Source organism: Ambystoma mexicanum, chromosome 13 (assembly GCF_040938575.1).
Source record: "Ambystoma mexicanum isolate Mex_15411 chromosome 13, UKY_AmexF1_1, whole genome shotgun sequence".
Taxonomy (NCBI): domain Eukaryota; kingdom Metazoa; phylum Chordata; class Amphibia; order Caudata; family Ambystomatidae; genus Ambystoma; species Ambystoma mexicanum.
The window spans coordinates 394,896,190-394,920,297 of NC_090938.1; the positions used below are offsets into that span (position 1 = coordinate 394,896,190).

A 24,108-nucleotide genomic window follows, 5' to 3' on the forward strand; every position below is an offset into this window, starting at 1 on the left:
ATGCCAAAACAGCTCTCCCTTCATCAGATTCCCTTCAATGGCTGACCACAGACGATCCCGTGAGACCTTGAGCTGAATCTGAAGGAGATCCGACATCTTGCCTGAGAATTGGTACCACTGCGTCTTGAGGGCCCACTGAAGGGATCTCATCCGTAGTCTGGCCTCCGGCACCAGAAAAATTCAAGATACCATGAGGCCAAGCAACCTTAAGAATTCGAAAGCCAGGAGACTCTGGGCATGTTGAAATTTGTCGACCATCTAGACAATGTGATGAGCCCTCACCCAGGGTGGCAAGTACTTCCCCAAGGACGTATCCAACACAGCCCTGATGTTCTGGAGCTGTTGGAAAGGAGTCATATGAGACTTCTTGAAATTGAGGGAGAAGCCCAGCTTGTTAAGGGAGTGGCAGGTGAGACGGAGATGATCCAAGGCTTTTTCGGGAGAACTCACTCTGATCAGCCAGTCGTCCAGTCTTCACGTGCACCCCCCCACTTCCCCTCCTGAGATACGCAGCCACCACCACCATGAGCTTGGTGAAGACCCTCGGGCGGAGTTCAACCCGAATGGCAGTACCAGAAACTGAAAATGCGAGCTGCCAACAGCGATCCTCAGGTATTTCTTTTACTTTGGATGGATCGGCTTATGAAATAAGCATCCTGTTGGTCCAATTACACCAACCAATCCTGAAGTCGAAAGGCCTGAAGGACCTGAGAAAGAGGGACCATCTTTAACTCTTCCTTCCTGAGGAACTTGTTCAAGCGATGCAAGTCCAAGATGGGTCTCAGTACTCCGTCTTTCTTGGGAATACCATTGTTAGGGAGAATTCTCTGTAAAGGCTAATTTCCTAAACCTAGTGAGTCCCCCAGCAGCTTTTCTGGATTTTTGGGGTTTATTTTTTCTCCTGCTAAGAGCGAGACTCTTTTTCTCCCACTCTTAGACATGATTTGAGGTGTTCCTTTGACTTTGTATGTGTTCTATGGGCTCCTTTACCCCATATGGCTTCATGTGTTTTTGATATGTGGGTTACACAGCAACCTCCGTGCAGTAACCCAGGGGTGTCGTTGCGACCCCCAAACAGACTCCATACCCTGGGACTGACTACTGTCTCCCAGGGCATGTAAAGTCACCATTGGCTTTACTAGTCTCAAATTGTGAACAGAACCAGTACAAACCATCATATTGTAGACGTACCGGTCGGGGCAATTCGATTGCCCCGGGGTCTGTTGTTCGAGGGGGCACTGTCCAGTCCCCCCCAACCGAGTTTTGGCTGGTGGCAGTGGATACTACTTTTTATATTCGACCGCAAATATATTCCTATGGGATTTTCCCATTGTTCGCGGCTACCACTTTTTAAAAAAGCCTCGAACATACCGCCTGTTTATGAAATTAATATAAATTCACCGGTTGGTATTTTTTGCCAAAACTTGGTTCCAAAATTGCGTTTGTGTTCGCTTCTGTGACTCCAAACCAAGCCCTTTGTTCCACTTTTTGGCGGACTTCTCCACAGAAGCCTCCAAAAGTGGTGCCACTCTGGGTACCAGAGGGGGTGTGAGAGGGGGTTTAGGCACCCTGGACTGAGTTGCCTCGGCAACTCAAGTCACACTCTTGTGTGATTGGCCCAAGTGGTGAGCCGCCCGGCTCACCACTTAGCATGTTTGAGTGACAGCTAGGCTGAATGAATGGGGGTTTTCTGCATAAAAGCAGGGCTTTGGGGACTAGAACTTCAGACGTCACCACAGGACCTAAAGAATCCTAGGAGGGAGAAGCCGAGCCGACCTGCAACGACACCACCGGTGGAGCCCTGCTGAACCATCTCACCACTTTTCCCGACGACAGAGGAGATCTCCAGCCCGGAGAGTCTTCTTCCTTTGACTGGTGGGGATAACCAGTTTGCCCGTCTTTTCGCCTTCCTGGACCATCTCGTGGCCGCCTTGCCCGTGCCAAGCACCCCGGCAACCAGAATACCACGGTTTACCACTACAGCGAAGAAAAGGGTGGTACCTTGTAACAGGGACACTCTGCGGCTGGTTTCTTCTCTGGCAGTGCAACGACCTTCAGCTTTCCTCCACGTCGAGACCACCTCTTCCTCTGGACGAACCACTGACTTACACCCGCTGCCAGGAACAACTGCCCCTGCTGGAGCGTTCTTCCCATTTTCAGGTACTGTGTCCCGCCTGGCTTCCCTTGCGACAGATCGTTCGGGGTGACAATAAATCCTCGACTTTCTAACCTGGGTTAGCCTGGGTCCCGTTAACCAACTTTCCCTGACTTGATCTCAATCTTTTATGAACTATCTACAAAGACTCTTTGGGCATAACTGCACTGTGTGATGCTGGACACATTTCGCTTGAGTGGGCCTGGCATTTGAACTTCCTTGCTCTCCAGTAGACTTTGCCTAACCTGCCTCACTGTGGTTCTTTGAAAGGTATTGAAATTGTGTGCTTCCATAAATTTGCCTTTTCCCTCCCTTTTTCTATAACTTATTAGAGTGCCATCTTATGTTAAGCACTCACCTCTGTCTGAAAATAAGTGGTGTTTCTCACTAAGACTTGTCTAATAACTAATTAGGGTTGTATATATATAATAGTGACTGTGTGTTGAATTTACTTACCTCTCTTTGTGCTAGTGTATTTACAAGTGTGTCTTTAAATAAATAATTATATACTTTTACACCAAAGCTCTGGTCGGTGTCTGCTTGTGCTACTGTGTCTCTGTACCTATTGTGTATACTCTATATACTGCCTAACTCATCTTAAGAGAAGTCTGACTGCTCAGCCACAGCTACCAGGTAAATCTGGGTGGTACAGACTGCTACCAATTGGGTTTACTGCCAACCACCTGTAGTCCTAAATCTTTTGCAGTGGTCCCTAAGGGAACTGCACAGGTTTCTGCCTAACAACCATCCCTTGCTCCTTTCCGTCACAGGCACTAGTTCTATAGCGTTTTTCCCCAGCAGGGTCAAGATTTCTTGCACCAGGAGCGGATCCGGAATCTTCAAAGTTTCCCTGGTGGATTGTCGTGAGGCCGATTTAAGTAGCTGTCGACTATTGTTTCCAGAACCCACGCATCTGAAGTAATCGCTTGCCACCCTTCCAGATGCTGAGACAGTCTGCCCCCAACCGGCGAACAATGGGACCTGGCCTCATAGCTGTTTTGGAGCAGCTGTGACAGTGCCTGAAGGCAAAGAGACAGCTGCTTGAGCGGCTTTGGCACCTCTTCCCGGTCCACCACGGGTAGTTTTACGGTGGCCCCTTTGACTGGCCATTCCTCTTACTCTCCCAAAAGAGGAGTAGTAACTAAAGGAAGCCCTCCACTGCTGTTCCTAGGACAAAAAGGGAGCGTTTGTCGCACGGCTGCGCCCAAAGATTTCGCAGATGCTTAGGAGGTCTGCAACCTCTCAAGGGTCTCGTCAGCCTTGCTGCCAAACAAATGAGAGCCATCAAAGGGCATGTTGAGAAGACGGGCCTGTATGTCCAGTGCAAAACCTGACTTCCGCAACCACGCAAACCTGCGTATCAATGTGCTCGCAGCCATGGACCGGCTGACACTATCAGCCGTGTCCAACCCAGACTGAAGAGATTCACACATGGCATCCTTGCGATCCTGCACAATAACAAGGAACCCATCCCTTTCTTCCCCTTGGCGAATAGGCTCAGCCGCTAGAGAGAGAATTACACAAAGTGTGCGAAAATTTGGCAAAGGCACAGGTGGAGTTGGCGGATTTAAGGGCCATACTCCCAGCCGAAAATACCTTGCGTGCCCATCCATCGAAGCGCTTGTTGTCCCTATCTGGAGGGATGGTAGGGTACACCGCCTGAACCACCAAACTCTCAGGAGTAGGGTGAATGGATAGGTAGCTGGGGTCGCCACAGGATGGGTAGTATTTCTTAGTCAATTACTTTTTGACCGCCGGGGTGTTCCAAGCTGCAGCCACCCTTTTCTGTAAAGCCACGTGAAAAGGCAACACTGGGTCAGTGGACGGACCTGGATCTAAAATGTAGGAGGCCTTCGAGGGACAGCGCCCCGACACCATCGACGCAGGGCGCCCTCTGCTGAAAAATGTCCGAAGCAGCACAGCTGTGGACATTACATGTCAAAAATGTGGAATATGTTGGAGGACACAATCCATTCGAAATCCCACCATCATTGGGCAAGTTAGGCCTTCAACCATCCTGACATTTGCGTTAATCATTTTAGTTTGCACTTTGAATCTGTTGTCTGTGCCTTGCTTCATGATGCCTTCACAGTAACCGACGACTGAGTCGTTGACGGGTTGTCTGCTGACAAAAATGTTTGGTCGTGGACGATGATTTGGACCGACTATGCGCAATCGACAGGGCCATGGATGATTGTGGGAAAGTAGTCGTGGACAAGCGCCATTGTTACAGTTGTTGAAGCTGTGGTCGGGATACAGGCAGTAAAGACTATGAGCCTCATTCCGAGTTTGGAGGTAGCCTTGCCGTTTTTACTGGCATGGCTACCCCCAAACTCGGGTCCAGGTCCCGAAAAATGTGAATGACCAGGCCATTACGACCTTTGCGGGCCCGGTAATTCCCATTTGCGGGACCCGGAGCGTCCCCATTCCCATTTGGGGAGATGGTAACAACGCTCCTTTTAATAATGGGACCGTTGCTACATCCTGTTCTGCAAGCGGGTGCCGCTCTGCACGTCTGGTCTGACCAGGCATACAGAGCGGCCCCGCGAGCAGATCTCTGAATGTTGCGGCGAGGTAACAACGGCGCCGGTAGCACTACCAGCGCCGTTGCTGCCTTACCGCAACACTCATAATAAGGCCCAATGTTGATGAAAATCCTTGCTGTAAACATTGAGATTACATGTCGAGCAGGCCTTAAAAAGATTTTTCTTCTTCAAATCTGCATTTTTCACTGACTCCTGAAGAACTCCGAATTGAAGATTTAGACTCTGGATGCAATAGAATGGTCCGAACCTTCACCGCCATCAGCGGGAAGCGATGCAGCACCAAACCAGAAGATCTTAATGGAAAAAAACAATAAAAAAATTCACAAAAAACATCAAACAATTGAAGTGGGAATTTGATTGCTCCCAAAACTTAACATGCAGAAGATGGCCACCAGGGGTGCTTACGATGCCTGCCCGATTGGCTTGGGCAACAGGACCCAAAGTGACTGTGATAGAGCAATAAAGTGCACAACAGTTTAATAAAAGTTTAAAGGAGAACTGATTTAATATTACTGAGGATTCACAGGCGGCCGACGGGAAATAGTCATAAGCATGTGAATCCATGAAAGATCCAATGTTGGGAAATGTCTTGGGTTTGGTTTTCTTGCCTCATGTACTATGTCCATGCATCGTTAAGGCAGGTTCAAATGACCAAACTCTGACCGTAGTCACTACGATGTCAAGATTCTTGTTCGCAGATTGTGGTGCATGATCTGTTTATTTTGTTGGTTCAACAGGTTGTGTATTGGATGCAATCAAATTGGTGGCTAAAGCGACGAGTGTAGGGGAAAGGGTACAACACTTTTAGTGCCCAATTAACCCTAAGTGCACTGCTGACGGGGCACTGGTTGTGGGCATCTGGAAGTGAAGACCGGGCATCTTTTGGGATACTGCACTTGTTGCAAGTGAGTCTATGCAAGGATAACCCCAGGTTGGGGACATTTGACTAGATTTGCTTAGAGTTCCTACAAGCGTTGTTCAACAAGCAGTCTGCGAAACAATTGTGTACTCCTAGCAAATATTGGGCTGGAATAAACATTTGCCTGTGGATGGAGGACCGCCATATAAATTGTGAGTAGCGACAATGCTGGTGACTGTTAGGACCTGTTTATGTAGACCATGGCTGTTGCATTGCCTGTGTTCATGCGGAAACATAGGTAACGTAATGCCCGAAACTGTTTAACATTTGTGATCCCACTTAAGTTATAACATGTTTATGTAGAGGAATGCCTGTTGAGGTGTCAACTTGCATGAGACCATGAAAGAACAAAACAAGCTTAAACTCTAATTTCAGAGATGCCAATCTTAGGCAGGTTTAATAAGAGTTCATAAATATAAATTAAGTTACCATGATGGGATTTAAAATGTTTCCTTTGACATGTGCCTACATAGGAGAAGACATGCTGTAAAAAGAGGGAGGCAAGGGGTAGGAATCAGAGGATGAGGAAAGGCAAAGAGAAGAAGAGGAATAAGAAACAAGGAATTAAAATGTCAGAAAGCGAGACAAGAGTAGAAGCGCATGTCAAAAAGGAGGACACATTTTCTCTTACAGCAGGGGAGAGGTGGGAGAGAAAGAAAGGGAGACCCTGTCACAAATTCCTCCAAGTTCAGGGCTTCAGAAGTAACCTGATGCATTAACGAAAGAAACTGGTACTTACCAACTGGGGGAAGAGCTTTTCAGGTGGCAGGTGCAAAGCCAACATATCAACCACCTGAAAAGGAGACCAAATCACAAAATAAAAATCACAAACAGAGACAACATACCATGATAAGGCATACCTATTCAATAAAGGCCTTTGGGTCCTTTGCAAAGGAGTTCATAAAAGCAGTATGCAATTCAAGGGGGCATCAATCAGTACTTACTCCTGGGAGGGTCTACCCCCAATTTTCACACATTGCCTAGGTAAACTTCCACAACAATTCTCTTTTTTATATGGACAAGCTGTGATGTGTGCGAGCACCAAGAGACCCATTTTAACTTAGCATTGTCTGCTAAAATGGTCCTATCTGGAATGTGCAGCTTCCTTGACTCAGACAACGCACACACTGTCAGATCTACAGTAGCCGGTTTCTGACACATGCAGATACTGTGACCAGGTTACAGCAATACTCAATGTTGGTCTTGCAGGTGTTTTCCCCAAAGCCCATGTTTTCTCACCTTGGGAGGTTTGCTTGTAAGCAAAATAATGCTCTTAAGCTTCACTCTGCTGGTGTAATAGAAACTGGGTTCAAGCATCGGGGACAAAGTTTGAACTACGGTGGTGAGGCGTATGGAATACAAATAACAGTTATACCAGTGTAAACGTAACATTCACACAGAGGGAACGCCTGAAACATTAACTTACTTTTAATTCCAGTTATGTGTCATGGTGATCATTATTTTCATTAACCGTGAAGATCGCCACCTGCACGAAGGATTGAAAAAAAAACCCAGAAAATGCCTAACATGTCTAGTTCTCTGGAGTTGTGTGTGTATACACACATATACCATAAGTGTGTCAGACAGCAGTCTATAAATTGACTGCATTTCGATATATATAAATATGGCATAAATCAATCACTAACCATATTTCTGATGCTTGTATCTGTTTAGATTCACAGGCTAGCCCGACCGCTGCACGATTTAGTCATTGAACCTCTGGTGGCCAATGTAAAAGTCTTTGGTGGACCAAGCCCATACTACAGCCCTAAATCACACTATGCAAGAGATGGCTCCCTTGTGCCCTTGGGTCGAGAAAGCCAGCAGAACAGGCCATGTCAAGAAATTAAAGTTAGTTGCTCAACACAAGGTCCCATGCTAAACAGTCCTCAGAGGTAGTGGACCACATTAACATACACAATATAGGCGTATGCGCCATTACTGAGACTTGACTGAATGAAGCTGAATGACTGGCACTTACACTTGCTGTTCCTAGTGGCTTTAACATATTGAGGGCTGACTGATTAGGAAAGTGGGTGAAGTGGCCATTATCTACCATGCATCCTTAAAGATTAGGAAGGTACAGAAAGTTGCTACAAAATATTGTGAAGAACTGTGGGTTAAGATGGAAATTAATCCAAGTGCTACAGTGAATATCTTTCTCTTTTATAGACCTCCTCAGTACATGCCAGACTTCTTGTTAAATCTATGTGATCTGATCTCACCTAATCGTAAACCTAACTCTAGGGTCCTTATTATGGGTGACTTCAATCTGGGTTTCAACGAGGAGTCGGATTCTCAGGCCACACTAGTCAGAACGACATTGAGGTATTGGGTTTCTCTCAACATTCACCTACATCCACCCATGTTAAAAGGTAGAATATTGGACTGGGGGCTCACATAGAATCTGACAAAATAATTTTGAGAGGAACCCCGGTCCATGGTCGGGCCATTACTTTTTAGAATGGAATATGTGGTTACCTATTTAGCATAAAATCAAAGCCGAAAATGTATGGGGCGTCATATAGAAATTTGCGCAAGTTGACTTCTGCTACAACACACCTTCTCTCTCCTACTATAAACAATCTACCTAATCTGATTATGTCTGATGAGTTGGCGGAGGCATTTTGTAATACCCTCGCCCCGATAAAAACTTGGTTGCTCAAACCACAGCCGAATAAACAAAAAAATTGTATTCTGCTGAGATTCACACTCTAAAGACAACAAAAATTAGAACCTTGAACCAATGGCAAAAAACTCAGGCTGTTGAAGACAAAACCACCTACGCTGCTGCAGCTAAAGCACACAAAAAAGCCATACTGACAGCAAAAAACTGCTTCTATGACCAGCGGATCGCAGGGGCAGCTTCCAGTTGTAGGGAGATGTTTAGAATACTCAAAGAAATGGAGGAATTCTGTCCTACTCCGTCGCAGGTCATGAAGGGCTCTAATCGGTGCCTATCCATTCAAAACACCATGATACACAAAATGAAGAAAATTCAAAACGAAATCTCTCTTAATTCTAAGCTGGGACAGGGAGCCTGTCTGGGCTCCCCACATCTAGGCTCTAGTGTGGACCATCCAAAATTTGATTTTAAGCCTATTAGAAAGTAATACCTGGCTATTGTCTTGAGGCAATTAAAACCTACTACCTACAAGGGAGATATTTGTCCTGCCCTTACTATCAAGGAGTGCGGTCCACAACACGTTCTGTTAATCACATTTATAAATGCCCTTTTCAGGCAAAGTACTGTCCCTAAGAATATAAAACAGACTTGCATCTCCCACCTGATAAAAAAAATCCACTTTGGATGCAAGTCTGCCAGGGAATTACAGGTCAATTACCAACGTTCCCCATCTACTTAAGATATTAGATAAAGTAACAAAAATAATTTGTAGAGTGTGTGTGTCAATATAACATCTTGGGACAAAAACAATCCAGATTTCGCTGTGCCCATAGTACAGAGTCTAGTCTTCTAGATCTAAAAATCTAACATCTTTAACAAGGGGAGCACAGCCCTGTTGATGCTACTGGACTTATCCGCGGCATTTGATCTTGTTGATCATACCATCCTCAAGGACAGACTTTGTAGCACATCAGAATTCTCAGTTGCGGCGGCAGGCTGGGTACGTTCAATTCTAACTGAGCGCAAGGCTGGAGTTTTCTTTCAGGAATCTACTGCAGAGGAGTTTATCGTCTTGTGTGGTGTGCCTCAGGGTTCTTGCGTGTCACCTACATTATTTAACATCATTATGCTCCCGTTATTCGATCTATTGGATGCTGCTGGCATAATTTACACGCACTATGCTGATGGCACGCAGTGCTTTGTGCCACTTTCAGGTGATTATGCTGCAGAATCCTCTTCTGTTAATCTTACCTATAGCTTGATCCAATCTTGGATATTGGCTAACAAGTTGCCACTTAATGATTCAACGACAGAACTCATGGTTTTTGGTACTACGCCTCAACTTCGGAAGTTAGGCCAAGAATACCAACAATTTGATATCGCTGGCTGCTTAATTAATACGCAAGCCAAAGTTAAAACACTGGGAGTCACCTTGGATCCGAATCTAGCCATGAAGGCACAGGTGAATAGTTTGGTCCCTGACATCATTGGCGCAAAACAGGATTATTGTGCCAGTCTCCTGCTAGGCATCCCTAAGGGGGGGTATCTATCCCGACTCCAAGTTATACAGAATACTGCGATCCGCATAGTGGAGGGATTGCTCAGAAAAGACCATGTGTCTGTTGCACGTAGAGCCCTACATTGGCTCCATGTTAGCTATTTTATACTATTTTGAGTACAATGCATCGCCCATAGTTGTATCTATGTTCAAGGGCCTGAGTGTTTGGCCACATTTCTCACTTGGCTATCAGCCCGTAGAACATTACGGTCGAACAATATCAGTCTGTTGGTAACTCCACACGTCAAACTTTCCCAAGTTACGCAGGGGTCTTTTCCACATGCAGCACCTGTACTGTGGAATGTTTATTTATTTGTATATGGCTTTAAAAAAAACCTTTACAAATTCAAAAGAATCAGAATTTACATGTCAAATCACAGAGTACAAAATACAGAGTGCAGAAATTCTATAACCATAACAAACAAAACAATTTCATATTTAAAGCAAACAAACGAAATACAATAATCTCATATACGATTAGAACAGGAGAGGAAGAAAAATAAAGAGACAAAAAATAACAAACTAAACATACGAATGAAACAATTAGAATTACCATTAAAAAATCCAAATTTCTAACATTAGTTAAAAAGCAGCATTCTAGTCAGTTGAAGTTTAACTGCTTATATTCCACCAGATATTAAAACAGACAAAATAAAATCCTTCATACACACATTAGCTTCCTGAAGTTTATAACAATGTACTAAAACACTCATATATACTTAGTTCGTAGGAAAATGTCATTCAGTTATATGTACAATCTAAAATAGATCACATTCTTCTTTCAAGAATCTAATTACTGCCAATTGCATCGGAACTTGCTTGTCAAACAGTATGCATTTCCAGACTCGTTCCAAATCCACATTATATACATCCGGCACAAATCTGGCAAAATAAAACAATCTCCTTGACAACAAAACTGGGCATTCCAGCAACAAGTGTCTCAACGTTTCCTTAGAGGCTGGTACATTACAGTGTCTACATGTAATTAATGAGTTTACTGAAGTAGATCTTGCCATCATTATTTCTCCCGTGAACATAACATTGAATTTGAATCTTAAAAAACAATTTCTCCATCTTCTATCGGCCAATAATATAGTGCATATTTCCAACAGTTTGAATAGGAATATTGATTTCGGACTGCCCTGCTTTAACCGCACTGCCAAATCATTGTACAGATTATTTTCTGTTTGGACAATTAAGTTCCGAAATAATTGGAGACATTTCCACTCCACAATACTTTTAAAAGATTGGAGTCCAAATTTGTAGCGAATTGCTACTATGGGGACACAGGGCGGTAAGCAGGCAATCAGTTTTCTAAGTAAGGATGATTCTAACCTATTCACATCCAATTTACACTTAATAAATGGGATTTCACTTCCGTACAATATTTTCGGTATAGCTTTTAATTTATAAAATCTCATAGCGGGTGCGTAAGAAAATCCTCCAAATTTATTATCCACTACTCTCAATTGTGTACTGCATACTTTGACTTTAGAAAGATAGTGATTTAGTATTTGTTCACCATTAGGTATTACATTTACAAAAAAGCCCAGATATATCATAGAACTCTTGATTGCTAATTTCCATTTCTCTAAAAAACAGCTTTTTGTATTTAAAGATCTTTTCCCACTAAAGCATAGAATTTGAGATTTTGATGGATTCACCTCTAGCCCGTTGTTTGTCATATATTTAGCAAATGCCAGTAGCAGGCGCTGTAGTCCTACTGGTGATCTGTCAAATAATAGAAAATCGTCAGCGTATGAACACCAACAATATTTCTTGCCTTCTAAATTTGGTTGTATGAAGGCTGCCTTCTCGAGCACCGGGCCTATGTCAGATGTATATAGATTATATAATGTTGGAGCAAAAATACAGCCCTGACGCAGTCCATTAGATGTTTTTATTGGCTCCGAAAGCCAACCCTCAGAGCTCAGGCGAACTTGGATCATAGACCCTTCATGCAGATGTATCAAGGTATCTAAAATATCTCTCGGAAGTGTCATTAGGGCAAGTTTCCTCCATAAAATAGTTCGATTCACCCGGTCAAAAGCAAGAGATAGGTCCATGCTGGCCAAGTATACCGGGCTCTCCCCCTTTTGCCATCCCAATTCTTGGAGTAAAGAGATCACCAACCCTCCCGCTAATGTTCCAATACCTTTTCTGAAGCCAAATTGGCATGATGAATAGATTTTTCCATTAGTAGCCCATTGCTCAATCCTTTGGAGCAGAAGACTAGCATATATCTTTGAATCCGAGTCAATCAGGGCAATAGGCCGGTAATTCGAAGGCATGGAGCGGTCTCCCTTTTTATAAATCGGGATAATATAACTCATATTCCAAGAACTGGGGATTACCTTTGTTCTACTTATATCCTCAAAGGAGAAAAAGGGCTTTTGACCATTTGTCCTTATTGCCCTTGAAAAGGGCATTAGAGAGCCCATTAGGCCCTGCTGCTCTAGAGGAGCTTGCCCTGGTAATCCTCTCTGCAATTTTTTCAATAGAGAAATTGCCCGACCACTGCTGCGTTTCCCTTTTATGATGTTGCGGGATTAGCTAATTACCTGCATACAGTTTCTCAAAATATTCTATCCAGATTTGGTCATTGATTGGGTTAAGATTATGTACCACCGGGACTTTTGAGTTTCTGTTTATGAGCTGCCAAAATTGTTTTACGGAATTATTTTTTAAGGAGCTCAACATTTCTTCATTATCCGCTTGAAACAGCATATATTTATAGTTTCTGATCCAGTTTCTATATGTCTGTTTCACGTATTTGATTCCCTGCGTTCTTGACTCTTCTGAAATTTCGAGCAGAAAAATTTGCCTTATTGTGCGGCGTAATAAAATCTTGCTTGCTCGCACTAGGGAGTCAAATTTGTGTTTATGTTTATGTGGAGCCGATGTTGTAGGTCTCTTTACTGATTTATCAATGAGGCTTTTTACATAAGGACCAAAGTGGGTATGTGTAAATCTAATTTTTTTCTCTTCAAAGGTTGTATTTTCATGATCCTTACAGAAGAGATCATTGCATGCACTGACATTACCCGGGTGCCAAATAATTCTATTATTTCCCGGATTTATGCTCAGCTTGCTTTTCATCATCTTTTGCAAGGTAATTTTCCTGGGAATATATAACTCCAGTTCTAGCCTCTTGTAATCACTCATCAATGTAGAGCGTAATCTGAAACTCTCTATCATATTAAACAAATCAGAAGATATGAGAATGCATTACTTACCGTAAAAGCATTTCTGATGGTTGTATCTGCTTAGTTTCACATGCTGTGCATAGGTCCGACATCCAGTGGTCACTGCGGAGTATTGCATTTTGTTTTTCGTAGTCGAAAAAGGGGACGTCGACAAGGCGTGTCTGAAACACTATCCCTATAGTGACGTGCGTTGTACCCACAATCCCTCACGCGTCGAGGTCCCTCTGTTTGTATTTTTCTACCCTGAGGGAGCCTTCTAGACGTGAGTGAGTACAGAAAAGAGAGAGATATATAAAGGAAGTCTATGTTCCTTCCATCCGAGCGGGGAGGAAGGGTGGGCGCATGTGAATCTAAGCAGATACAACCATCAGAAATGCTTTTACGGTAAGTAATGCATTCTCTTCTGATGTTCGTTAATCTGCTTAGAATCACATGCTGTGCATAGACTAGCGAGCAGTACCCGGAGTTGGCGGTGGGTTATGAGAAGGAACAGTCGAGAAAAGGTGTCGTAATACTGCCTGTCCCACCTGGGAGTCAGATCTAGAGTGTGTATCTAGACAGTAGTGTTTTGTAAAGGTGTGCACAGAACTCCAGGTAGCCGCTTTGCAGATGGACTCAAGGGGAACATTTGCAATGAATGCTATGGATGCCCCCGTGCCTCGAGTAGAGTGTGCTCTTGGCCTAAAGGGCAGTTCTCTCTTAGCAAGAGTATAGCAGAGAGTGATGCATTGAACAATCCATCTAGAAATAGTGGATTTTGAAACCGCATCTCCTTCTCTTCCTGCTGCCACCAAGACGAAGAACTGATTAGTCTTCCTCAGTGGTCTGGTTCTTTCCATGTAGAACATGACCGCTCTGCGTACATCTAGTGTGTGCAGAGTCCTTTCTCCCAAATTGGAAGGATTTTGAAAGAACGTTGGTAGTTCTATAGATTGGTTTACGTGGAATTTAGAAATAAATTTCGGAGCAAACCTAGGGTGAGTGCGTAGAACCACTTTATCTTTGTGAACTGTAACGAAGGGGTCTAGAATAGAAATAGCCTGAAGTTCACTTACTCTCCTGATGGAGGTGATAGCTATTAAAAAAGCAGTCTTAAGCGTGAGGTGTTTAAGAGATGCTTTGTGCATGGGTTTGAATGGAGAGCCCATGAGTCTGGTAAGTACCACATTAAGGTCCCATCCGGGAGCTGGGTCAGCTATCGGGGGGGTGTATTCTCTTTACTCCCTCCATGAAGGCCTTTATAACAGGGATCCTCCACCACGACACTGAGTTGGGAAGTGGTGTATGCAGAAAGTGCCGCTAGGTGTACTTTAATGGAGTTAAACACTAGACCTGAATCCAATAGGTGGGTCAGGTATAGGACTACATGTGTGGGAGAGCAGTCAATAGGGTTGATGCTTTTACTCCTGCACCAGATGACAAATCTTTTCCACTTGCTAGAATAGCAGTGGCGAGTGTTCGGTTTTCTGGCTTCCCTGAGGATGTCCATGCATCTTTGCGGGAGTTGTAGATGTCCGAACTCTATGATTTCAGGAGCCAAGCGGCTAAGTTCATGTTCTGGGGGCATGGATGTAGAGTCCTGCCCTTGTCCTGAGACAGCATGTTGTACGGGCAGGGGAGTTTTACTGGGGGGGATAGAGACATCTCCATCAAGTGAGCGAACCATGGTTGTCGTGCCCACATTGGGGCCACTAGTATCATGGTCACTTGTTCCTGGTGCATCTTGTGCACGTCTCTGTTGAGAAGGGGAGTCGGGGGAAAAGCGTAAACAAATTTCCCTGACCATTGCATCGATAGACCGTTCCCCTTGGATTGGTTCTGGGGGTACCTGGAGGCGTAACTTAGGCCTTGTGAGTTTTCCAGGGTTGCGAACAGGTCTATTTCTGGGAATCCCCATTGTGTGAAGACGTCGAAGACGATGTCTTCGTGCAGGCGCCATTCGTACTCTTCGGGCAGGGGGAAATCTCTGCTGAGACTGTCTGCCAGCAGATTGAGTTCCCCGGGTACATGTAGTGATAGTAGGAACATGTCCTGTTTGAGAGCCCACTTCCATATATTCTGGGCCACCTTGGACAGGCCTGGAGAGTGGGTGCCCCCTTGCTTGTTGATGTAGTACATGGCTGTGGTGCTGTCTGTAAGGACCATTACTGTTTTGCCTTGTAGGTGTTTCTGGAAGGCTCTTAGCGCCTTGAACACAGCTAGTAGCTCCAGAAGATTTATGTGTTTGGATGCTACGTTCGGAGTCCACACTCCGTGAGCAGTCTGATGGGATAGGTGCGCCCCCCATCCTGTGAGGGATGCGTCTGTGGTTAGAGTGGCTTCCGCCGCGGGTGTGGCAAAGGGTTTCCCTTTCTCCATGTTTTCCTTTGTCCACCACCGTAGCGAGAGAACCAAGGCTTGCGAGACCACAACTAGATCCTCCCATAGTCCGCTGGCCTGACACCACTGGCTGTTGAGCCACTCTTGCATTGGGCGCATGCGCAGGCGCGCGTGAGGTACCAAATAAATACACGACGCCATCATTCCTAGCAGGCGCATTGCTTTGCGTACCGTCACCTCTCGACCGGTCACATATTGAGGGATTTGAAACAGCATGTTTTGGACCCTCTCTTTGGAGGGGAAGACGAGGCCGTCCTTTGTTTGAATTAGAGCCCCTAGGAATTGCTTGATTTGACTGGGGTCTAAACTGGACTTCTTTTCGTTGATGGAGAAGCCCAACTTGAACAAAAGGTCTACCGTCTTTTGGGTATTGGAGAAGCATGTTTCGTAAGAATCCCCTGTTATGAGCCAGTCGTCGAGGTAAGGGTAAACTGGGATGGACAACCTGCGCAGGTGGGCCGCTGCCACTGCCAGCACCTTCGTGAATACCCTTGCTGCTGATGCTATGCCGAAGGGTAGCACTTTGAACTAGTAGTGTTTGCCCTCTATCATGAACCTGAGGTATTTTCTGTGCGCTGGCAACATTAAAATATGGAAGTATGCATCTTTCATGTCCAATGTTGTCATGTAATCTCCCTGAGAAAGCAGTGGGATCACTTCCTGTAAGGTTACCATACGAAACTTTTGGGGTTTGATAAACCTGTTCGCTGGGCGCAGATCTAATACAGGGCGCATGGTTAGATCCTTTTTGGGTACAAGGAAGTACACTGAATAAATACCTTCTGTTACCTGCGATAGGGGGACAGCCTCTATGGCTCCTTTTTCCAGCAGTTGTTGTACTTCTTGGAGAAGGATGGCAAGATGTTCCGGTGTCATGCGACGTCCCCTCGGGGGGTCTGTAGGATGGGGAACTGTTGAATTCGATACAGTATCCGTGGGCTACGGTGGAAAGTACCCAACGGTCTGACGTTATCTCCTCCCATGCCGGAAGAAAGGATGTTATCCGGCCCCCGACCGGTGTTGCATGGGAGGGGACGCGAATCTTCGCGTCACTTGGAGTTGTTGGGGGCTTGGGAGCCTCTGGGGGTGGATCCCCGACCTCTCCCTTTACCCCGGCGTTGGCCTCTTTGGCTGTACTGCCCACTATTGGTCTGGTAATTGGTGGCAGGGTATTGTTGATGTTGACTTTGTTGTTGTTGTTGGCGTTGGCCACGAAAAAAGCGTTTGTTGCCATAGCCGCGTCTGGTAGTGGGCTTAGAGATTTGGTCAAGAGACTTGATAGTATCGAACTCTTTTTTAGCCATCTCTAGAGCTTCATCCACCGCTTTCCCGAAGAGGTTCGAGTCTTCCACAGGTTTATTTATTAAAGACGCCTGTGTCTCCGGTTTAAACCCTGAGTTGCGCAGCCATACATGGCGTTTTAGGAGTATTCCCTGCACCAGGGAACGTCCCGCTGTTTCTGCCGCGTCCAGAGAGTTTTTTACAATGCTCTGGTTCACCTGGGTTCCTTCGCCAATAGTTGAAAGTAGGCGTGTACGTAAAGGCTCTGGTACTTCCTCGGCGTCCTTGCGCAGTTTGGCCCACTGCGCGTCTGCATAGCTAGCAAGCAAAGAATTGTTGTTCGCAATTCTTGCTGAGAAGGCAGCCGAGGAAGTTACTCTTTTTGCAAGGGCATATAGCCTTTTGCCCTCCTTGTCAGGAGGTGCCTCACTGGTGGAAAGTGGTACCCCTGCCCTCTTTCTAGTATTAGATACTACTAGGGAATCCGGGATGGAATGTCCCCTAATGTAGAGCGGGTCTGAGGGAGAAGGAGTGAAAAGTTTTTCAATTCTCGGATTGACCCCTTTGATCAATGCGGGAGTGGCCAGCGAAGGGATGATTCTTCTCTTCACTGAAGCTAGGAGGGGAATGGTCTGGCTGACCGGGGGTTTCTCTTTAATTACTTTTTCCACAAAGTCTAATTCTGGAGAGAGCTCCCCAGTGTCCAGTTCGAAATGTGCTGCTGCTCTGCGCAACAGTGCATTGAAAGTGGGCTGATCGTCAATTGGAGACGTGTTCCTAACCGGTGAATTGTCAGGAGGATTTAGGTTTAGGACATCAGTGTCGGAATATACTGATGGGGATTGCCAGGGGTGCGAAGGTCCTTCTTCAGTGTCTTCTCTGAAGCCTTCTTCTATAATGTCTGGCCTGTCTTCCAGACATTCCTCCTGGTTCTGTCCTTCATCGTCCATGAAATCATCCTCCTCCTCGAAGTATTGTTCCTCCCCAGTGAGGTCGTATATGTTATGGAAGTCTGAGGCTGTGTCCACCTGGGGATCGACTAGCCTCGGATTTTTGGCCCTGGGGTCCTCCTGAGGCCCTTCTCTAGTCCTCTTGGGAGTTTGAGGGGTCTGGTTATTCATAAACCTTTCCATCCTCTCCATACAGAGGTGGAGTCTTTCCATGGTTTCATGGGGTACCCCAGAGCGGTCTGGCGGGGGAAAAATAGAGTCATCTAGCTGGAAACGGCTCGACCTCTCCCAAAGCGTTGAGGAAAGTGTCCCGTCGCCCTCCGAAAAACCTTCAGGTGTGCTGGGTGACCCCCCGACTGAAGGGGGAAGTCCCTGCCTTTCTTTGGGCTTTTTCGGCGTGTCTTTCGACTTATGCGTAGCGCTCGACGTGTTCTTCGGCGTACGCTTCTGGGCGTCGGCTACAGCGATCCTCGCCAAGCTTTCGGCGACTCGTTTGTCGGCGGAAGCTTGCGTTTTCGACGCTATGGGTGTCGAACGCTCTACGGCGGTATGCGCCTTCTGTTGATGCGCGCCGGCCGATGGTTTGGGGGCGGCGCCCTTATTTGCCGAAAGCCCAGTCGCTGGTCGCGGCTGCGGTTGCGAGAGGGGCTTCGAACCCGAACGGTCCGAGGAGGCCGCCGGTGGAACCTGCGTCTCCTTGGGCGCCGAAGCTCTTTTCGTCTTAGACGAAGAAGAGCCGTGGGTTGTGTGCTTATGTGAGTCTTTGTGTGCGTCAGTGTCGCCGGGGTGTTCATCCCCATAAGCAGGGCGTGAGCCGAGCCCGTCGGGGCCGGGGACAGACGACGAAGCGCGCAAGCGCTCCTTAGAGGGGGTTTCGACTTCCGTAGCGGAGGTCGTGTTATCGCGTTCCTCGTCACTGTCGGTGGTAGCAGCGGCGGGTGAACCTTCGGCCTTCGACATCGCGTAGGCCGCCCACCTTTTAACCCTACGGTCTTTTAGAGTTTTAGGCTTAAGAAGCCGACAAGCCGCGCAACCTTCCTCCTTGTGATCGAGGGGCAAGCAGCGGTTACACCGTGAATGCTTGTCCTTCCAAGTAAATTTGCCTTTGCAAAGCGGGCAAAACCTAAATGGTGTCCTCTCCATAGCCGAGGCAATAAATGGCGATAAGCACCCCAAGGGAAAGGAAGGGGAAAGGGAAAGGCATTCTCAGAAAAGACCCAGAGATGTCCCACGACCCCACTCTCCCTACTGTATATGGCCTGCGAGGCCAGGCCACGTGTTCGGCAGCGCCGAAGAATTTCCTCCGCTCGACCCTATATCGAAGATCTTGCTCGGCGGAGAACAGCTTACAACTGCGTCGAGGGAGGGATTATTAATATTATGAGAAAAAACGACCAAAGGTCGAGGAGTTGCAATGTCTCTCGAGGAGCTCCGCGTGAAGGCGACCAGAAGCTGGGCGGAAAAAAACAATCTGAGGGACCTCGACGCGTGAGGGATTGTGGGTACAACGCACGTCACTTTAGGGATAGTGTTTCAGACACGCCTTGTCGACGTCCCCTTTTTCGACTACGAAAAACAAAATGCAATACTCCGCAGTGACCACTGGATGTCGGACCTATGCACAGCATGTGATTCTAAGCAGATTAACAAACATCAGAAATATATATATATATATATATATATATATATATATATATATGGGATACATTACTCACCGTAATCGTATTTCTGATGCTTGTATCTGCTTAGATTCACATGCTGTGCATAGGCCGACATCTAGTGGAAGCTGCGGAGTATTACAGTTTGTTTTTCGAAAGTCGAAAATGGGCGTCGACACAGGCGTGCCAGTAATACTATCCCTAGTGTGACGTCCACTGTACCCAAGATCCCTCACGCGTGTAGGATCCTCAGATTGTATTTTTTCTGACATGAGGAAGCATGAGGAGTAGCGTGAGTACAGATAATCCAAGCAGATAGACAGAAAAGGTAAGACTACAAGCAATCATGCGCCTTCTCTCGGAGGGGAGGAAGGGTGGGTCGCATGTGAATCTAAGCAGATACAAGCATCAGAAATACGATTACGGTGAGTAATGTATCCCTTCTGAGGCTTGTGGAATCTGCTTAGATCACATGCTGTGCATAGATTAGCGAGCAGTACCAGAAGAAGGAGGTGGGATGTGAGAAGGGTCATGAGCAAACAGGTGTCTTAGAACCGCTTGTCCCACTTGTGTATCTGTCTTGGAATGAGTGTCAATGCAGTAATGCTGAGTAAAAGTGTGAATAGAGCTCCAAGTAGCCGCTTTGCAAATGGTGTCGAGGGGAACATTTGCAATGAAAGCCAGAGTGGCACCAATGCCTCTAGTAGAGTGGGCCCTTGGCGTAAAAGGCAGAGTCTTGTCAGAAAGAGAGTGACACAGCTGTATACAGTTGATAATCCACTTCGAGATAGCGCCCTTAGAGACGCGATCCCCCTCTCTGCCTGTAGCTACGGAGACAAACAGTTGATCTGTTTTCCTTAGCGGTCTGGTTTTATTTACATAGTATAGGACCGCCCTACGCACATCTAGGGTGTGTAGTTTCACCTCAGCCGAGCTTTGCGGGTTCTGGAAGAAAGCCGGAAGCTCGATGGACTGGTTTACATGGAACTTGGATATGAATTTAGGTGAGAACCTAGGGTGTGTGCGTAAAACCAGTTTGTCCTTGTGGATAGTAAAGAAAGGATCCTGCACTGACAGAGCCTGAATTTCACTGACCCTTCTTATGGAGGTAATGGCTACTAAGAAGGCCGTTTTATAAGTCAGGTGTTTGAGACTACTTTTATGCATGGGTTCGAATGGGGGTCCCATGAGCTTAGCTAGCACCACGTTGAGGTCCCATCCTGGCGGTGGGTTCGAAATAGGAGGGTGAAGTCTCTTTACTCCTTCCATGAAGGCTTTAACCACTGGTACTTTCCACCACGAGACCTTGTTATGGGATGTGGTGTAAGCCGAGAGGGCTGCCAGGTGTACTTTCAGCGAGTTAAAAACCAACCCTGCATCCAGCAGGTGGAGCATGTATGTCACAACGTTGGAAGGAGTGCAATCAACCGGGTTGATTTGTTTATTCTGGCACCAGATAACGAATCTTTTCCACTTATCAAAGTAACAGTGCCTTGTATTTGGTTTCCTGGACTCCTTTAGAATGTCCATACACCTCTGTGGTAATTTGAGATGTCCAAACTCTATGACTTCAGGAGCCATGCTGCTAGGTTCATAGAGTTGGGTTCCTGATGCACTGTTTGACCCTGTTGCTGGGACAGTAGGTTGTACCAGGCTGGGAGTCTGATGGGTTCGCACACCGCCATCCTGCGTAGGTGTGGAAACCATGGTTGTCTCGCCCACATGGGAGCAACTAGGATGAGCGTCATAGATTCCTTGTTCATCTTGTACACCACCTTCCTGATGAGAGGAGTTGGTGGAAAAGCGTACGCAAACATCCCTGACCAGTTCATCCACAGGGCATTCCCTTGGGAGTCCGGCTGGGGGAACCTGGATGCAAATCCTGGGCATTGTTTGTTTTCGCTTGTGGCGAATAGGTCTATAGTGGGGAAACCCCACTGAGAGAAGAGATCTTCTACTACGTCTCTGTGAAGGACCCATTCGTGTTCTTCTGGGAGGGAGTTTCTGCTTAGAGCATCGTGTTCTTCTGGGAGGGAGTTTCTGCTTAGAGCATCCGCTAGGGAATTGAGCTCCCCTGGAACATGTTGCGATGACAGGAAGATGTTCCGTCTGAGTGCCCATATCCATATTTTCTGGGCAAGCTTGGACAGATTTGGCGAACGAGTCCCCCCTTGCTTGTTCAGATAGAACATGGCTGTCGTGCTGTCCGTCCTGATCTGCACCGACAAGTTCAGTAGATGGGGCTCGAACGCCCTTAGCGCTCGGAATACTGCCAGAAGCTCTAGCAGATTGATGTGGTTCTTGGCTACTGAGTGAGACCAGAGACCCTGAGCTGTGTGGTGGAGATGGTGAGCTCCCCACCCAGTCAGGCATGCATCTGTAGTCACCACGGCTTGTACTTCGGGATCGTAAAAGGGTTTCCCCTTTGCGAGATTCTCTCTTGTCCACCAGTGTAGGCTCTGTACGAGTGTTGGCGAAACGACCACTAGATCGTCCCAATGACCACTTGCCTGAGACCACTGTTTCGCCAACCATTCCTGCATGGGACGCATGCGCAGACGCGCGTGGGGGACCAGGTAAATGCATGACGCCATCATGCCCAGTAACCGCATAGCTTTGCGTACTGTTATCTGTTGACCTGACTGATAATGCGGAATTTGCAGAAGTATATTCCGAATTCTCTCTTCCGAAGGGAAGGTCAATCCTTTCTGAGTATCTAGGATAGCTCCTAGAAACTGTTTTGAGGTGCTTGGCACCAGACTTGACTTTTTCTCGTTGATGGAGAAGCCTAATTCGTGGAGGAGGTCGATAGTCCTCTGAATGTTTGACCTGCAAATTCCTGGGGTTTCCCCCGTTATGAGCCAGTCGTCCAGATAAGGGTACACCGGGATTGCTTCCCTGCGTAGGTGTGCAGCCGCCACCGCCAGTACCTTGGTGAATACCCTTGGTGCTGAAGCTATCCCGAAGGGCAGTACCTTGAATTGGTAGTGGCGACTGTCCACCTTGAAGCGCAAGTACTTTTTGTGCGCTGGGAGCATGGAAATATGAAAATAAGCATCTTTCATATCCAAGGTTGCCATGTAATCCCCCTTTTTTAGGAGGGGGATTACCTCTTGTAGCGTGGTCATACGGAATTTTTGGGGCTTGACATATTTGTTGGCAGGCCGTAAGTCCAATACTGGGCGCATTGTCAAATCTTTCTTTGGCACAAGGAAGTAAGTTGAATAGATACCCTTGTTTACCTGGTGTCCTGGGACGAGTTCTATCGCGTCCTTTTCTAGCAGAATGGCGATCTCCTCGAGAAGGATCCTTTGATGCTCTAGGGAGTGCACTCTTTGTCGTGGAGGATGATTCCGGGGACGCTGCAGTAGTTCTATACAATATCCTGCGGATACTGTTGACAGCACCCATCTGTCTGAGGTGATCCCTTCCCAAGCCTGGGTGAAGGTGGAAATGCGTCCCCCTACTGGGGTTGCGTGGCAAGGGACCCTGAACTGAGCGTCACTGTTTTGGTGGAGGCGTGCCACCGCCCTTGTTGGGGCTGCCTCTGCCTCTTCCACGACCTCTCTTGTTACCCCTGCCGTAACTCTGGGTAGACTGCTGGTTGTTATTCCATTGTGTACCTTGTCCCTGGGCATAGTTGCCTCTTTGTGAATTTTGGCCGCGTGGGCGACGAAAATTATTGTTCCCCCTCTGGTTAGGGGGTTTGTTGGTAAGCTGGCCAAGGGATTTGAGAGTCTCATATTCATCTTTGGCATTTTTAAGTGCGTCTTCGACCGCTTTCCCAAACAATAGGTCGGGTTCCACTGGCTTGTCTATTAAAGAAGCCTGGGTTTCTGTCTTGAATCCCGACTGCCGTAACCACGCATGTCTCTTGATAACAGTACCTTCTGCTATCAATCTCCCTGCGTTGTCAGCGGCGTCGAAAGTTGCTTTTAAAATGCAACCAGACACGGCTCTCCCCTCTGCCGAGATCCGAGCCAGCTGGCCCTTTAACGGTTCTGGAGCAGAGGCAATGAGCGCCGCGACTTCTTCCCATTGATGGCAATTGTAACTAGCCAACAGGGTGGTGGAATTCGCAATCCTTGCTTGGTAGGCGGACGTTGAGGCTACCTTTCTGCCAAACCCGTAAAGTTTTTTGCTCTCCTTGTCGGGAGGAGCTTCTGATGAAGATAAGGGCGTGCCAGCCCTCTTTCTAGTGTTGGTCACCACTAGGGAATCTGGTTTAAGATGTCCCTTTATATACAGAGGGTCAGACTGGGCTGCCCGGAAAATCTTTTCAATTCTGGGGTTGACAGCTCTGGTGAGGTTAGGATTCACCAGGGAAGGATCTATTCTTCGTTGGATGGATTTGAGGATAGGGATGGTCTGAGCGACCGGTCTTCTCTCTCCTACAAACTCCTCCGCGAAGTCCCTTTCCTCCTGTACACCGTGGGTGTCGATGTGGAAGTGTTCCGCTGCTCGAGCGAGAACCTCGTTAAGGAGGGGCTGGTTATCAACTGGAGAGTCAGTAACTGGGGCTTCGCTTTGTACTGGGGAATCTACTCTGTAAATTTCCTGCTCATCTTCTCCCTCCTCCAGGTCCTCATCCTCTGCATAGTAATCTGTCCCGGTTTGTTCTTCCATAATTGCAAACTCCTGGTCCTCTTCAGGGAAAACTTGTCCCTGATAACTGGGGAGTGGAGTAGAATATGGAGTGGAGTAAGGCTGAACCTTGAAGGGTTCAGGTCTTTCGACCCGGGGCTTTTTACTTAGCGGGATAGGATCGGAGGAGCCTGAGGGTGTGGCCCCTTGAGGGTTATATGAAAGAAAGTGTTCTGGGTTCTTATC

The 24,108-nt window shown here is 46.8% G+C and overlaps 1 protein-coding gene across 1 annotated transcript in view; it reads right to left on the reverse strand.

Moving 5' to 3' along the window:
- IPO4 (importin 4) overlaps positions 1-24,108 on the reverse strand; it is a 3,008,003-nt gene that overhangs the window by 2,134,578 nt on the left and 849,317 nt on the right. Inside the window, exon 11 of the mRNA XM_069633964.1 lies at positions 6,360-6,413. Coding sequence (XP_069490065.1) covers positions 6,360-6,413 — 54 coding nt within the window. The remainder of the gene's footprint in view (positions 1-6,359; positions 6,414-24,108) is intronic.